Source organism: Trichomycterus rosablanca, chromosome 4 (assembly GCF_030014385.1).
Source record: "Trichomycterus rosablanca isolate fTriRos1 chromosome 4, fTriRos1.hap1, whole genome shotgun sequence".
In the NCBI taxonomy this organism is placed as follows: Eukaryota; Metazoa; Chordata; class Actinopteri; order Siluriformes; family Trichomycteridae; genus Trichomycterus; species Trichomycterus rosablanca.
In genome coordinates, this window is record NC_085991.1 from 7,492,413 (window position 1) to 7,511,271 (window position 18,859).

An 18,859-nucleotide genomic window follows, 5' to 3' on the forward strand; every position below is an offset into this window, starting at 1 on the left:
GTTGTGCAACATTTCTAAATGCATAAATGCTTATAATTGATGATGTACAAAAAAACCCTGCATTTGCTAATACAGTTATGCTTTAAATGATGCAATCGTGCAGTTTCAGTGGTGCAGCTGAGTGGTGGAGGGTACTGGAAGGAGTCAACCACACACGGGTAGGCAGCAGGTAAAGTGCAGAAAGGTTCAAACCACCTACAATGTGCTCAACTACGAAGAAAAAGCAAAATACAGTCCTGGATTTTAAATACAATTTATAAGCTGGAAAGAAATGTAAGCATAGCCTACATATGAAAAAAGATTAATAGATAAAAAAAATATAATTGTGTCCCGTTTTTTTCCAATGCTGTTCGGTGGGGCTGAGGTCAGGGCTCTGTTCAGACCATAGGGGTTTCATTAAAACAAGTTATTTGTCATGTCTTTGTGGACCTTCTTTTGATTACAGGGTTCTTCCCTAAACTGTTGGTGCAAAGTTGGGGGCATATACTATAATATCCTTTCAGCCATAACATTAAAATCTCCTCCTTGTTTCTACACTCACTGTCCATTTTATCAGCTCCACTTACCATACAGAAGCACTTTGTAGTTCTACAATTACTGACTGTCGTCCATCTGTTTCTCTACATACTTTTTACCCTGCTTTGACCCTGTTCTTCAATGATCAGGACCCCCACAGGACCATTACAAAGCAGGTATTATTTGGGTGGTGGATGATTCTCAGCACTGCAGTGACACTGACATGGTGGTGGTGTGTTAGTGTGTGTTGTGCTGGTATGAGTGAATCAGACACAGCAATGCTGCTGGAGTTTTTAATACCGTGTCCACTCTATTAGACACTCCTACCTAATTGGTCCACCTTGTAGATGTAAAGTCAGAGACGATCGCTGATCTATTGCTGCTGTTTGAGTTGGTCATCTTCTAGACCTTCATCAGTGGTCACAGGACGCTTCCCACGGTGCGCTGTTGGCTGGATATTTTTGGTTGGTGGACTATTCTAATTTCAGTAGTGACAGTGAGGTGTTTAAAAACTCCATCAGCACTGTTGTGTCTTATCCACTCATATCAGCACAAAACACACTAACACACCACCACCATGTCAGTGTCACTGCAGTGCTGAGAATCATCCACCACCTAAATAATACCTGCTCTGTAGTGGTCCTGAGTCCTGACCATTGAAGAACAGCATGAAATGAGGCTAACAAAGCATGCAGAGAAACAGATGGACTACAGTCAGTAATTGTAGAACTACAAAGTGCTTCTATATGGTAAGTGGAGCTGATAAAATGGACAGTGAGTGTAGAAACAATGAGGTGGTTTTAATGTTATGGCTGATCGGTGTATATAAGCTGTTAGCAATTGTTGAATTTAATAGTATTTTAATACAAACTGCAGACTATGAATTTTATGAATTTTAACTTGACAGGGTCAGAAGGCAGGGGGATTGTGGCTGATCCTCTCAAGGCGCCCAGCTAGCAAATTTTACCTCTACTGCTTCAAGGCGATAGATACATAAACAAATTTACAGAGGTTTTATCACAGAGAAGACACACGCCGTCTAAAAACGGCAACGAAGCTTTATTCCTGTTTCTGTGTGACTTCTTTGTGATAAAACTCTGAATTTTCTAGCTGGTCTCTTCTCCTATGTGTCACACAGACTGTTGCATGATAAACATACATATCAGACCATAGCGTACGTATCACAAGACCACAGCGTATGCAAATATGAAGTGAGGTTGGCGTTACGATCTGCCTGGGGAATCGTGTTCTAATGGGCTCGTACCAAGCGATGCCAAGCGATGACGATATCAGATGAATATCTGAGACTGCTCAAATCATGCTTGCAAAGACGGATGACCGTAATTTAGGACATGCAACCTGATAGCGTAACAGTGTTCGGTTGAAAGCAGCAGATACATGATAGAACAGGGATGTCCAAACTGCAGTTTGTTGACCCGCTATTAATCAGAAAGAAAAAAAAAGGTTGAACTGTTTAACTCTGGGTGTCAAATCAGTGTACCTTTGGTCATTCATTTTTTACTTTAAATCCCAAAGTTGAAAAACAAGAAAATGGGTCGTTTTTCGTTTCAAAAAACAATATTGACAAACGGGAAAACAGGGTGTTATTCGTTTTTTGTTTTAAGATCAAAAATTAATTAACATACAAGCAGAAAAAAATTTTTTTTTAAATTTTTATTTTATTGTGCACGCACTAACATGCGTGTATTTCATATATAATATAGACAGTGTAAATCAAGCACAAGTGTTGAAAAAGTAAATGTCACACTTTGAGCCTCTGTGTGCTCCAGTGTGCCACGCCCTTCTCTCCTCAGTCTCCAGCCAGCTCCTCTCTCATGATTGGTTCCCCTGGACTAATTAGCTCCAGCTGCTCATTATTTAAGTGAGGAGCTGTAGAGCAGTGTTGGGGAACTATTGGACTTGATTTGACACGGTATGAAGTCTTGTTACTAGCTTTGTTACTAGCTTTGTTACTAGCTTTGTTACTAGCTTTGTTACTAGCTTTGTTACTAGCTTTGTTACTAGCTTTGTTACTAGCTTTGTTACTAGCTTTGTTTCTAGGTCTTGTTAGTAGTCATGTTTCTAGGTCGTGTTACTAGCTCTTGTTACTAGCTTTGTTTCTAGCTCTCGTTACTAGCCATGTTCCTAGCTCTCGTTACTAGCCATGTTCCTAGCTCTCGTTACTAGCCATGTTCCTAGCTCTTGTTACTAGCCATGTTCCTAGCTTTAGTTATTTAGCCCTTGTTTAGCTGTGTTTAGTTGAGTTAGCCTTTGTCTTTGTCATTAGCCCGTTTGTGTTAGCATTAGCCTTAGTTAGCTGTGTTTAGTTTAGTTTCACCTTGTTTGTTCTGTCTTGTCTTTGTTATTAACAAATCCTTGGTTTCGTTACATCTCTGCGTGTGTGTCCGCCCCTTTGTCTCGTCTTTAGCCCCCGCGTGACATACACGCAGAGATGTAACGAAACCAAGGATTTATTAATAACAAAGACCTAGAAACAAGACTGCATACCACATCAAATCAAGTCCAATAGTTCCCCAACACTGCTCTACAGCTCCTCACTTAAATAATGAGCAGCTGGAGCTAATTAGTCCAGGGGAACCAATCATGAGAGGGGAGCTGGCTGGAGACTGAAGAGAGAAGGGCGCGGCACACTGGAGCACACAGAGGCTCAAAGTGTGACAGTAAAAATAACGTAACACTGTGCCCCCTGCTGTTCTGACTTTTTTGTTTGTATCTTTGACGTGCATATATTTGCTCTATCTACAAAAAAACAAACATTATGGGGAAGTGATTTCCGTACTGGACGTTGTACACCGCCGTGATCATGTTAGTTCTATACTGGATGGTCGCCTGACGTCCGAGACGTCATTTATTTATTTTTGATGTATTATAGTATTTCTTTTTCTCTGCCAATAAACATATAAAAATTAATACAATTGCACAAACTAACTCTGCAGTAAACAAGGAGCAAACATCTATCAAATATATTTGATTATTTGGTTCATTTTTAGTTAAAGTTAAAGTTACATTTTATAGTTACACAGTGACATGTACAATTAGTTATGCCTGTATTACTGAATTGAGACCTATACGGTAAAAAAAATATTAATGTAAATATTGTGACGACGGTGAGACATTAGTAAACAGCATTCTTTTTCTTAGAATAGCCCTTTTATTTAGGAAAAATAGTTCTTGTGTGAAGGGCAGGGAAAAGTACGGCAGACACAAAAGTCAGAATAGGGGACGCGGCGTAACGTTATTATTACTTTTTGCTCCATTTTCTTAACACTTGTGCTTGATGTACACTGTTTATATGAAGCAAATAATATACGCGCTTGCACGTTTATTTCCGGTTGAACTGATAAAAAATTTCGGAAAATTAAAATACGATCCGTTTTTCATTTTCTGCATGTTTGTTATTCGATTTTTGATCTTAAAGCGAAAAACGAATAACGCCCTGTTTCCCGTTTTCTTGTGAAAAACGAATGACCAAAGGTACACGGACCGTGTCACTATGGCATAAAACAAATCTAAAACGTTCCCCATCTTCTTTCACCCATCTTCTTTCACCCAACTCAAAACATTAGCCTTACACCTACTTAATGTTCCCGAGTTTTTGGATAAACACGGCGGCACCAAAGAAACGAAAACTTGCTGGCAAATGCAGAAGATTTCAGGCATGCTGAGTTCAGAGGGAAGTGGGTATGTTTAATTTGAAGAAGTCCAAAAATCTAATTATTAGGATTATAAACTGGTGAGTGAAATTGGCACAATATTAGTTTACACAACACTGTCAAAGATAGATCATTAGTCACTTAAGTAAAAGTGTAATTGTTAGTAATCAGGTACGTCTATTTAGTCTGTGGTCTGAGTATGCATTTTTTTACTCCATCTGGCCCCCAACAAGAAAAGTTTGGACATATCTGATTATATCTGATATCTGATTATAGTATCTGCTTCTTGCCGTTAGCATGCCATTCCAAATCCATTGGGTTTACTATGGCTTTAATAGCTTCTGCTACTCTGACAAAGATTTGGGAGTTTGTCCATGTTTTGCCACACCAATGGTGGGACTTGGGGTAAGAAAAAAACAGACTAACCATATGAAACCCATGTGGACGAGGGAAAAACCTGCCAATCATCTCACAGACAGTGATTAGAGGTGAGGAGCAAACCCATGTCCCCCGGGCCCGAGTTGCAATGAAGTAGTCACTCTGCCAGTTATGTCGCTGTGCCACAGAAGAATTATATATTTATTTATTCATTATTTACTACTTAGAGCATCATCCTGGTAAAGGTCACTGTGCCGCCACCGGGTAAAACTTACGTCAAGGCAGTAATGACACCAAGACAGACAAATGAATGGCAGCACCACCAAAAACCCACATCTAGCAGCTCTGTTATTCCTAAATGCAGTAAAACAAGCATGACATGCTAATTGTACATTGATAATGACTTACATAACCAAGCGTAGGCAAAAATTAACAACATGTGCTGTTTTAACACAGGGTTGAGTCAGATCCGAAGCCCAGGCATCCTTTACTAGCTGCCGATCCATCACAGGACATCGTCCACCCCTTCATTCACTCCTTCACACCTAGAGGCAATAGACTACCCTGTTTTGAAGGGGTATTCAAAGCAAACCAGAGGATACTGTATCATATATAACCGCATCGTTACTGTATTTATAACCGCAGGCATTGTATATCACGACAAACAATGTAGCGCTCTTTAATCTCTCATTGTATTTTGGCAATACGTTTAGCACAATGAAAGAAAACCTGGATATGGGTCCATTTAATCCAGCTGTGTAACCCCAGATGCTTCAACATCTAAGGAAAGTTAGAGAATTGCCTCTATAGCTTGTGTTGCTTAGCCTTTATGCACCATGAACAAATCCAAAGAACATGACAGCAAACTCGTACTAGTGTAAATCCACACAGCACTGATGAACTACACACATCTTTACATTAAATACGAGGGGATACAGTAAAGACCAATAAAGTGTAAAACTGGATTTGATTGTGGCCCTGAACTGACCCTCAGGTGTTTCAAAAACCATATGGACAATGTACTGCTTAGTAAATTAAATCTTAGTTGTTTTTAACTCAAAATTAGCATTAAATGCATTGGGTGGTGTATTCAGGGTTCGAATCCCTAGCAATGCTATCAACCGATCGGCATCTACATTCAGACATGATTGGCTATCGCTGAGGGGTGGGCAAAGCATCTAGATGGATTGGTGTCCTGTCCAATCCAGCATCCTGTGGTGTGTTACTGTATTGTACCCAGTAATTCCCAAGAATCTGGACTCGCTGCAACCCTGACCAGGATTATGCAGTGGTTTAAAAAATATATAACAGTCGGCGAAGCTCTGCTTAATCAATAACTGAGTTCCAAACTTTCTCTGGCATTAACACAATTACAAAAACTGTGTCATTTACATTTTCAGTATACAGTATACAGTCTAAGCAATTGAGGGTTAAGGGCCTTGCTCAAGAGTCCAACAGTGGAAACCTGGCAGTGGTGGGGCTTGAACCAGCGACCTTTCGATTACTAGTCCAGTACCCTAACCTCTAGGCTACAACTGCCCTACATGGTGGCAAAAGCTTGCACCACCAAGAACAAAGCCAAGTGTGGAATAGAGAGGTGTAAAGCACACGCCACTGGACCCTGGAGCATTGTAAACGTATATTGATACTGTGGAGTAACAAATCACCAATCATCTATCTGGCAGTACGATGGATGAGTCTGATTGGATGAATGCCAAAAAAAAAACCTGCACTGTGCCAACTGTACCAAGTTTGGTGGAGGATGGATAATGCAATGGATGGCCTCCTACCCTGAAAGGCGCTCCTACCAGGTGTCATTAAGGGGATCTATATCCCCTCAACCGACGTTCCTCAGGGCTCTATACTTGGACCACTTCTATTCTCAATCTACACCCGCTCTCTGGGTAAGGTCATAGCCTCCCATTGCTTCTCTTACCACTCCATGCAGATGATACTCAGCTCATTCTGTCATTTCCTCCTTCAGACACACAAGAACAGGGCAGTTGTAGCCTAGCGGTTAAGATACTGGACTAGTAATCAAAAGGTTGCTGGTTCAAGCCCCACCACTACCAGGTTGCCACTGTTGGGCCCTTGAGCAAGGCCATTAACCCTCATTTGCTTAGACAGTACACTGTCACAGTACTGTAAGTCGCTTTGTATAAAAGCATCTGCTAAATGCCAAAGATGTAAGATGTAAGTCTCAGCTCGCATCTCAGCATGTCTGCGAGATATCTCACAATGGATGTCAGCTCATCATCTACAACTCAATCCCAGCAAAACAGAGCTGTTACTCATTCCTGAAGATCAATCTCCAACCCAGGACCTAGTCATCTCTCTTGATGACTCCCAGATCAGACCATCTGATCATGTAAGAAGCCTTGGTGTCGTCCTGGATAACCAGCTGACCTTTTCTCCTCATGTAGCCAACATGACAAGATTGTGCCGGTTCCTCCTCTACAACATATCAGAAAGATTCGGCCATTTCTGTCCATGGAGGCCACTCAGATTCTTGTGCAGTCACTTGTTTGATGTGGAAGAAGTTGACAGGAAGGCATAAAGACCTGACCTCAACCTTATAGACCTCCAATCTAGTTGGGATGAACCAGAATGGAGATTCCAAGCCAGGCCATTTTGAAAGTGTCTGACCTTACAAACTAACTTCTGGATGGTTGGGCCCAGTAGATACAAAACCCAGTAGAATGTTTTTTCAGTAGAGTGGAAGTTGTTATAGCTGCATACAAAACATAAAATAATGCATATTGCTTTTCAAGTACTACTGTTTGTCCCTGGATGCTGCAGTGCTGTTCTATTTATATTTTTCTTTATTTATTCCTAATCAAATTGTTCTTTAGGAACTGATATTCACACTCCTACTATAAATTTATTTATGGGCTGCAGTGGCAGAGAAAAATATCATCTTACAAAATTAAATTACAGTTTGCCTGGCGTGATAGACGCTCTGGTCCTATAAACTTTATTATTTGTATGTTTATAGGTACTAGAACTCCTGATTTTGTAATTGCCTTTATTTAAATCAATAATTAAGCACAGAAATGGAGTGTGTAAAGAAGTACTTGTTCTACTTGTGATTGCTTCAGTTAAACTTGTAAAACGCTAACGGCTCAAAAATCCATTTAACTCTGCAGCTCTATCCAAATTCCTTCTGGCGTACCCAGTCAACCCTTCTTGTGCTTTTTTGTTAAAACTGATGTGCATCGTAAAGTCTGGTCATGAAGCTCTTGGTTAAGTGATCTTCTTATGGTTGCCACTGACCAATTTTTCCATCCTGTAAGTGCCTGGTTGTGGCAGAAAACCCTAGATTTTTGTAGAGGCAGGACAACAAAGAAAAACCCAATGGTACCACAATGTAGGGCTGGGTGCTATTTTTTAAGATTCTGGCGATTTCACAGTATATCACAGTATTTTGGGGGTATTTTCTACTTTCATAAAGACATAGGGTGTGTTCGAAAACCTAGGGAGCTACCTTGCTCTCTTAATGCCTCAGTAGAGAAGATTCTAATAAGTCATCGACTCATAAGTGAGGTTATTCAAACGCACTACTTATACAGCGATAACATTAAGTTTCGTTTACTAAGCTAACACAGTTAGCATTATGCCATTCAAACCAATGGAATGAGGTGGCACAACGCCCGAACTTGCAAATAAATATGCTTGTGCATGTTTATACAAATTAAACATCAATGATCATTTATTTACATTTGAAAATAACTCTGTCCGTTGCTCTACATCGTGCCACGTTGGATGCTGGGATTGCCTTCACTGCTAAGGCAGCATCAGATGCTCCCTCGTTCTACAGGCAACATACCAGTGAAATTTTAAGATATCTTACTAAACAGCATATTAAGGCATCTAGGATTTCGAACAGCCTACTTCTCTGTAGCGTAGGATGACGTAAAATGCTGTCTATGTAGAGAGCTCACTAGGTTTTTGAACACACCCATAAAATATAAAACATTTTTATTTCACCATGTAAATAATGAAGGTTTTGAGTACTATAAGGTTTGCTTGGCCCCACAAAATGACACAATATATGATGGAATCAGTATGTGTGAAACAGGCGCAATAAATACAACTTTTATTGTTTATTATTCAATTACCGTTAGCTCTCCGTTTAACAAATAAAACGACGTTTGCAATCTCACAGTCATCGTTATACCGTGGTATGATTTCACTGTACAACTTGATCACAGGTCTGTTGAAGAAAAGTCGACGACTTTATATGTACAGTGTATCACAAAAGTGAGTACACCCCTCACATTTCTGCAAATATTTCATTATATCTTTTCATGGGACAACACTATAGACATGAAACTTGGATATAACTTAGAGTAGTCAGTGTACAGCTTGTATAGCAGTGTAGATTTACTGTCTTCTGAAAATAACTCAACACACAGCCATTAATGTCTAAATAGCTGGCAACATAAGTGAGTACACCCCACAGTGAACATGTCCAAATTGTGCCCAAATGTGTCGTTGTCCCTCCCTGGTGTCATGTGTCAAGGTCCCAGGTGTAAATGGGGAGCAGGGCTGTTAAATTTGGTGTTTTGGGTACAATTCTCTCATACTGGCCACTGGATATTCAACATGGCACCTCATGGCAAAGAACTCTCTGAGGATGTGAGAAATAGAATTGTTGCTCTCCACAAAGATGGCCTGGGCTATAAGAAGATTGCTAACACCCTGAAACTGAGCTACAGCATGGTGGCCAAGGTCATACAGCGGTTTTCCAGGACAGGTTCCACTCGGAACAGGCTTCGCCACGGTCGACCAAAGAAGTTGAGTCCACGTGTTCGGCGTCATATCCAGAGGTTGGCTTTAAAAAATAGACACATGAGTGCTGCCAGCATTGCTGCAGAGGTTGAAGACGTGGGAGGTAAGCCTGTCAGTGCTCAGACCATACGCCGCACACTGCATCAACTCGGTCTGCATGGTCGTCATCCCAGAAGGAAGCTGACGCACAAGAAAGCCCGCAAACAGTTTGCTGAAGACAAGCAGTCCAAGAACATGGATTACTGGAATGCCCTGTGGTCTGACGAGACCAAGATAAACTTGTTTGGCTCAGATGGTTTCCAGCATGTGTGGCGGCGCCCTGGTGAGAAGTACCAAGACAACTGTATCTTGCCTACAGTCAAGCATGGTGGTGGTAGCATCATGGTCTTGGGCTGCATGAGTGTTGCTGGCACTGGGGAGCTGCAGTTCATTGAGGGAAACATGAATTCCAACATGTACTGTGACATTCTGAAACAGAGCATGATCCCCTCCCTTCGAAAACTGGGCCTCATGGCAGTTTTCCAACAGGATAACGACCCCAAACAAAACCTCCAAGATGACAACTGCCTTGCTGAGGAAGCTGAAGGTAAAGGTGATGGACTAAACCCAATTGAGCACCTGTGGCGCATCCTCAAGTGGAAGGTGGAGGAGTTCAAGGTGTCTAACATCCACCAGCTCCGTGATGTCATCATGGAGGAGTGGAAGAGGATTCCAGTAGCAACCTGTGCAGCTCTGGTGAATTCCATGCCCAGGAGGGTTAAAGCAGTGCTGGATAATAATGGTGGTCACACAAAATATTGACACATTTGGGCACAATTTGGACATGTTCACTGTGGGGTGTACTCACTTATGTTGCCAGCTATTTAGACATTAATGGCTGTGTGTTGAGTTATTTTCAGAAGACAGTAAATCTACACTGCTATACAAGTTGTACACTGACTACTCTAAGTTATATCCAAATTTCATGTCTATAGTGTTGTCCCATGAAAAGATATAATGAAATATTTGCAGCAATGTGAGGGGTGTACTCACTTTTGTGATACACTGTACATATGATATTATGTATATAAAGATCATAAATATAAATATATAAATATAAATATAAATATATATATACATATATATATATATATATATATATATATATATAAATATTTATTTATTAAAACACAATGAATTTGCTCAGCAAAAACATTACTTTATTCAGTTAAATAAAAGTTAAACTGTCCAAAGTTCACTTTTCTTAAAATGGGATTTGTGGTAATTTTAATGATTTATTATATTAATAACTACTTGCAGACTGCCAACATGAATACAGCTTTAAAAATACATGTACCCCACTTACTCATTATAATGATTTACCAAAATTCATCTTTCCTCCAATCAAATATTCAATTAAAGTATAAACATGTAGTTTCTTATATTAGCAATCTGCTGATTGACCATAATCTGAATGTTCGATCATTATTAATGCATAAAGAACACATTAGCATGGTTCGCTCCGGCGCTGTGAAAGTCATGAAACATTCAGCGTTATACAAGCACACTGCTCGGATAAATTGCTCACCAGCATGAATCACTTCAGCGCAGTGAAAGCCAGAAAATATGTGTGAATGTCAGTCAGGTTAGTCATTGTTAATCATGAAGAAGAAGCCAGATGATGTCTGGCCCATTTATGTCATGTCCTTGTACCTATTCTGACACATGTATGACATGTTTTCCACAATGTTGAAGAGATTTTGCTCTGTATGTCGCTGCTACGTTTCCCACTACAGTTTCAGTACATTACATTATTTATTATTTAGTAGAACCTCTTACTGGATAACTTTCTTCTTCATAAATTAACTATAATAATAATAATAATAATAATAATAAAAAAAATAATAATAATAATAATAGATTATTAATAATTAATAGTATTTTATTAATATTATTATAAAATAGTAGTAATATTATTTTATGATAATACTAAAAGGTAAAATTCATAATAATTCATAATTCATATTAAATCATTATTATTATTATTATAAAAATAAGAAATAACATTAAAAATAAAGAATGAAATAGTAACAACAATTATTATTATTATTATAACTATTATTTAGAGTATTATTTTTTATAATAATAATATGAAGAAGAAAAACAATATTAAAAATAATGATAACAATTATCATTATTTTTATTATTAATGTTATTATTAAAGTTGGTAATTTTATAATTAATAATAGCAATAATAACAACAGCATGTAATAAAATAAGAATAATAAAATAAGAATAATATTTAAAAAAAAAATAACAATAATAATAAATTATTGTTACTATTATTACTATTATTATTGGTGTTAATAATAATAATAACAAAACAATAACAATAAATATATAATCATAATATCAATAATTATTATTTTTAATTTTTATTATTAGTATTATTATTAAAATAATATTTGTGTATTTTTATTTTATTCATTTTCGTTTGTTTTATAATAAAATTTATAAAATTTATAATATTAATAATAATAATATTATTATTAATAATAATAATAATAATAATAACTATTGTTATTATTGTTATTAATAATAACAAAACAATAGCAGATATTATTATTGTTATTATTATTATTTTATTATTAGTATCATCACATTTTATTTTAGTTTTATTGTTGTTTTCCAGAGCTAGCAGAACTTACCTGTAGATCTTGTAGCGTGTCGAGAAGCCCTGCTGAAACCGCTCCTTGAACTCAGTATACTCTGGGCACCGGTGGAAAGGACCCTTGTCAGACAGGAGCCAGTCCAGCTGGGCCGCGTTGCCTCTGCCGGGCAGAGAGAGAAAAGGCGAAGGTTCAGGGGGCTCAGCCGAGGCCAGGAGCCAGCTCAGAGCACCCAGGGGTGCCCAGCGCCACACGAGCATCAAAAGGAACCATCTAACGCCCACAGCGCTCTGCCAACACAACGCCATCCTGCCCCCGGATGCCTGGGACCAGCATTCTTCTGCCAATCCCACTTGACCTAAAATTGAAGAGAAGGGATATTAGATGGAGTATTTCTAGATGCTTTTTATACTTTAACACCAATGTTATTGTGCTGGTGTCGGCCACCAACCCCACCTTCCCTGGACTGAGCCATGTATGTAGACATCCGGCCGGTCGACAGCACCGCTAGGGATTTAAGCTCTGGATCCCAGCCTGCATAATTTACTGCTGTGCCATCCAAGAGCCCACACCAATGCCTTGTTAAGTTTTATTAGGTTATGGTTATATACAGTTTGAAAATCATCACATAAAATGGAAAAAAATCCAAATTCCCAATTCATTAAATAAATAAAAATAAAATTTATAATTCAGAGCAGTCCCCTTGCTCTGTCTTAGTTGCCAAATATCATTAACATGCACATTTTATACCACACAAATATTAAACAAGACATCAGAAATATGACCCGGGTGGCAGGGCCGAGGTCAGGTGTCGTCTGCGAGAGCCAGAACGAGCGGGTACGAATTAAAACCGTTATTCAGGCTAATTTACAACTGCCTGCTTAAAATGCCTGAACCGTATCCAGTAGAGACACCGAGAGAGCGCAGAGAGAGAATCTCTCATAACTCGATATAAATTCTGTCTCTGAATCCGCTTGCAGAGACGCGGTAAACACTCAATTATTCAATAGCGCACCGGGGACAAAAACTAAACAACTCCGAGGATGTTTGACGCGTGGATCTAAAATCGAAGAGCCTGTTGAGGACTGTATTAATAAACAAGGGGTAAATTGGGCAATGCGCTGATAGCTGGTGCACATTTTAGAGTCTACGTGTGTGTGTGTGTGTGTGTTTCTGGGACCATCAATATTCCCTGACGATGCTTTCTAATCTTCAAGTTAACAACTAGAATTAATTTCACTGGGACCTGATGGGAGTTTGAACCCTCAGTGGTGAAAACTGCCTTGTTTTATGTGATAGTAGAGCAAGAGACTATTGTGGGTCCAGAAATAGGCAATTAGCACACAGGCGGCGAGTCTGATACAAACCCTGTGTATAATAATGGCGGTTTTAAGACAGCGTATCCCAGAGATGGGGACTCGAGTCCGAGTCGCACGTAAGTCGCGAACACAGCGACTTCAGAGTCGACTCGAAGTCGCTTCAAATGACTCGGACTCGACTCATGACTTGTAAATGATATATATACAGTATATATATACATATACCCCGCAATGCACGCAATGGATAAATGTTACAGCCAGCATCCAGCGTAGTGATGAAGCATTGCTCCCTAATCCCTACACAGTTTGAAGTTCACTTTATTTGAACATTTTTGTTACCTTTGGATTGGAATCTCATCTAAAATGGTGGAATACCCTACGTAGAGCACTTCACAGCTGGGGTGAATGGAACGCTCCTACAGAATTGGCACTAATGGATGAAAGACCAATCAGACCTTCTGATTTTAATTATTAGTAAGAAATGCTGTTATTTGCATTTATTCAGTTTGCGTCACACAGATGATGTGTCAGTGAAACACTCGATTGGCTTTCTAACAAGTTTGTGTTTTACTTCACAACCGGGAAAAGTTTGGAGGTTTTTAATTATAAGCACATTTACAAAATAACGGACTCTAGCCTAAAGACTCGTGACCTGATTCGGACTCTAGCCTAAAGACTTGTGACTTGAATCGGACTCTAGCCTAAAGACTCGTGACTCGACTTGGACTCTAGCCTAAAGACTCGTGACTCGACTCGGACTCTAGCCTAAAGACTCGTGACTCGACTCGGACTCTAGCCTAAAGACTTGTGACTTGACTCAGACTCTAGCCTAAAGACTTGTGAACATCTCTGGCGTATCCTCCATTTACCCAGATTAATCTGTTACACAATTCATAACACTATCCAGGCCAATGGGCATCTATAAACAAGCTCTGTGGATGTTTACCTCAATCTGTTAGTTCTACAACCGAGAATTTAATTATCCGTATTTTTCCTGCAGGAAATCTGTCCTCTCTCTTTACAGTCTTCACTCCTCCGCTTTGATTTTTTTTTTACCCAGAATTCCTTTCATAGGTCTGTTTTGATACATCTAATTCCTTCACATGGTTTACTGTCCTCTGCATTTCTCTCCTCCCTCTGCATCTCTAATCCTAATGTTTTGTTTAGTAACAAACGATATCCATTCCAAGCTGGATGAATATAGCCAAAAGTATTTGGACACCTGATTGTGAGCTTGCCTGACATCCAATTTCAAAAACAAATGGTATTAAAATAGAGTGATCTTTCATCTATGTCATCTAATCATATCATATCTATAACAACAGGCAATCTAACACCCTTTTGTACAAACACCGGCCAGCCATAACCTCTATGTTTCTACACTCACTGTCCATTTTATCAGCTCCACTTACAATGTAGGAGCAATTTGTAGTTCTACAATTACTGACTGTAGTCCATCTGTTTCTCTGCATGCTTTGTTAGCCCCCTTTCACCCTGTTCTTCAATGGTCAGGACCCCCACAGGACCACTACAGAGTAGGTATTATTTGGGTGGTGGATCATTCTCAGCACTGCAGTGACACTGACATGGTGGTGGTGTGTTAGTGTGTGTTGTGCTGTTATGAGTGGATCAGAGTTTTTAAACACCTCACTGTCCCTGCTGGACTGAGAATAGTCCACCGACCAAAAATATCCAGCCAACAGCACCCCTTGGGCAGCGTCCAGTGACCACTGATGAAGGTCTAGAAGATGACGAAATGAAACAGCAGCAATAGATGAGCGATTGTCTCTGACTTTACATCTACAAGGTGATCCAACTAGGTAGGAGTGTCTAATAGAGTGGACAGTGAGTGGACACGGTATTTAAAAACTCCAGCAGCACTGCTGTGTCAAATCCACTCATACCAGCACAACACACACTAACACACCACCACCATGTCAGTGTCACTGCAGTGCTGAGAATGATCCACCACCTAAATAATACCTACTCTGTGGTGGTCCTGTGGGGGTCCTGACCATTGAAGAACATGGTGAAAGCAGGCTTAAAAGGTATGTAGAGAAACAGATGGACTACAGTCAGTAATTGTAGAACTACAAAGTGCTCCTATATGATGAGTGGAAAATTGATATAAACTACTAAAACAAGTGAGAATTCAAATGTCTAGATGCATAGCAGATGCTAGCAGGGAGTAAACAGACATGAAGTTTGGAAAGACTGTGCAAGAGGTCTTTTTGGCTTTTCTGCTACTAAAAATAGCCACACGACTGCCCCCGCCCCATTTAAATGCATATAATAATGCATTACCTTGTTTTTCTTTATACACACCATATAATGGTACAGATTTAAACACCTATTTGTTATGAAATGACACGTTTAGCTTGCACTGCAGTAAAGGCAGCCACGCTCAGGCTGGGGTGATAGTGCACCCAAGCAAAGTGAAGAGGGGAGAGGAAGAGCGTCCATGATAAACTGCATCACCGCGCCAATAACATTCATCAAACCCTTCCTCCACACTACGGGTTCCCTTTTAACCACTCCCCGCCAGAGAAATACCACCCTATTCGTCAAACCCGAAAAGAGCCAATGCAAACAGAGTGTGTTCCTCAATTTAAAACAGCTTTAGATCATCTATAAGTACTTCCGCGAAGTGGTAATTTACAGGAACGGAGGGAGGCGGCGCACTGCTAATAACCTCGGACGATATGAAGCGTGGCGTCGTTAGCTTCGTCGGAGGTGAATATTGGCAAGGAAATTTCTCTATCACAGAGCTGCAGATAAAACTGATATGAAAATCGATTTCTATTGTTTAGTTGCACGGACAAGGTCTGATATAGTCGTTTATCCTGGTGCTGGTTAGGGAAGTGCAACACATCTAGAGACTCGCACCACTGGATAGCTGTACGGCCTGGAAAGGGGGGTAATTAATTGTAGGGTCACATAGATGCATCATTTATGTATGTAAATGTATTATAAACATACAGTATTATTCTGCATGGTAGCTGTAATAATGTTAACTATGGTATGTAAGCTGATGCGCAATTTGCACAATAGCAACAGTTATCCTGCAGAATAATATAGAAAAATGTTATGATGCAGAACTTGTAATTCTTTTAGAAATTGATTTTTTAAAATTTATTATACATTTTTAGTAAAATACTGCACGGTAATAAAGTTGGCCGCTTGGGTGCCACTGTGGTAAAATACACCAATCCACTGCCACTAAAATACAGGCTTTGAATCACCGCATCTCAATCAGCTATCAGCTGGTCAAGTTTCTACTGGCTGTGTCTGGAAAAGGGGGAGGGGGCAAATAGCTTAGCTTTTGGAAGGTGCACTAGTATGGATAAAAAAAGGAGGGTTGCGTCAAGACAGGGAATTAACGTAAAGGGGGTTTGGACCACAGTGATCTGCTGTAGAAACCATTCTATAAAATGAATAAATGAATAAAATGAATTGAATAAAATAAAATAAATAAAATAAAATAAAATAGAATAGAATAGAATAGAATAGAATAAAATAAAATAAAATAAAATAAAATAAAATAAAATAAATGAAATAAAATAAAATAAAAATAATTACAAATAAATTCTTAGTACTTCAATACTAAAGAAATAGCTTTTCAAATAAATAGATTAAATAAAATAAAATAAATAAAAAATAATAATAATTACAACTAAATTATTAGTGCTTTAATACTAAAGACACAGCTTTTAAAATAAATGCAATAAAACAAATGAAATAAAATAAATGACAATAATAATAATAATAATTACAACTAAATTCATAATGCTTTAATACTAAAAACAGCTTTAAAAATAAAAGTAATAAAATAAATAAAATAAAAATAAAAACAATAACAATAATAACAATAATAGTAATAATAATAATAATAATTACAACTAAATTATTAGTGCCTTAATAAGACACAGCTTTTAAAATAAATGTAATAAAATAAATAAAATAAAATAATAAAAAAAAATCCTTACAAATAAATATAAATGGAATAAATAAAATAAAATAAATAATAATAATAACAATAATTACAACTAAATGGTGCTTTAATACTAAAGACACAGCTTTTAAAATAAATGTAATAAAATAAATAAAATAAAATAAAAAACAATAATAATAATAATTACAACTAAATTCGTAGTGCTTTAATACTAAAGACAGCTTTAAAAATAAATGTAATAAAATAAATAAAATAAAATAAAAAACATATAACAACAACAATAATAATAATAATAATAATAATAATAATAATAATAACTAAATTATAAGTGCCTTAATAATAGACACAGCTTTTAAAATAAATGTAATAAAATAAATAAAATAAAATAAATAATAATTACAACTAAATTATTAGTGTTTTAATAGCAGACACAGCTTTTTAAAAAAATGTAATAAATAAAATAAAATAAATAATAACAACAATAATAATAATAATTATTATAATTAAAACTAAATTCTTAGTGCTTCAATACTAAAGACACAGTTTTTAAAATAAATGTAATAAAAAAATAAAATAAAATAAAATGAATAATAATAATAATAATAATAATAATAATTACAACTAAATTCTTAGTGCTTAAATAGTAAAGGCACAACTTTTAAAATAAATGTAATAAATAAAATAAATAACAATAATTACAACTAAATTCATAGTGCTTTAATTCTAAAGACACAGCTTTTAAATAAATGTAATTAAATTAAATGTAATTATAATTCAATATAATTAACTGCATTTTTTAAATATAAAAAAATACAAATAATATTTTAATAATCTATTAATTTATTCATTAATCCATTAACTTTTTTTTTCTACTGCTGTATCCTGGTCAGGGCTCCGGTGGGTCCAGTTCATTAGGTGAAATGAGGGAAACACCCTGGACTGGTCGTCAGTCCATCTCGGGGCAGACACACACTCTCTCACACACACACACACACACACACACACTTAAGGCAATCTTAGTAATTCCAACATGTGTAATAAATAAATCATGTAAAGGAAATTATATGCTGTCAACTTGGCAGCAAGAGTTTAGGGAGGGCCCTTTTCTGTTCCAGCATGACTCTGCCTTAAGGGAAAGTAACAAAGAAAGGTAAACAGCTTTGGGATGAATTGGAACATCAGTCCAATGAGGCTTTCTTAACATTCAGTGCCCATGGTATCGAATGCTCTTTGGACTGAATGGTCAGTCCTATTAGAAGCCTTAACAAATAAAGGGCTCATAATCAGGTGTCCAAATACTTTCAGCCATATAGTGGACATATCTGCTTCCTCACTACCTCAGCTTGGCTGAGGTCAAGTCCAGCACTCCCACTCTTCCTCAGCTAATTTTGCTGGAAAATAAGCAAATTGCACTCGGCAGCTGAGAATCATGGGATACGGTTTCTTAACGCTTCGCTCTAGCGTGCCAGCCCAGCTCTTTTCAAGCCAAATCATCTCCTTATCCATCATTCCTCTTCCGTTTAATGCAGCCCCCTCCCGATGACCTCCCGTTTACTGTCTTCATGCTGGCATGATTTCCTC

The 18,859-nt window shown here is 37.8% G+C and overlaps 1 protein-coding gene across 1 annotated transcript in view; it reads right to left on the minus strand.

Moving 5' to 3' along the window:
* brinp2 (bone morphogenetic protein/retinoic acid inducible neural-specific 2) overlaps window positions 1-18,859 on the minus strand; it is a 211,652-nt gene that overhangs the window by 136,125 nt on the left and 56,668 nt on the right. Inside the window, exon 2 of the mRNA XM_062993913.1 lies at window positions 12,047-12,365. Within this exon, the coding sequence (XP_062849983.1) occupies window positions 12,047-12,315 (269 nt within the window). The 5' untranslated portion in view covers window positions 12,316-12,365. The remainder of the gene's footprint in view (window positions 1-12,046; window positions 12,366-18,859) is intronic.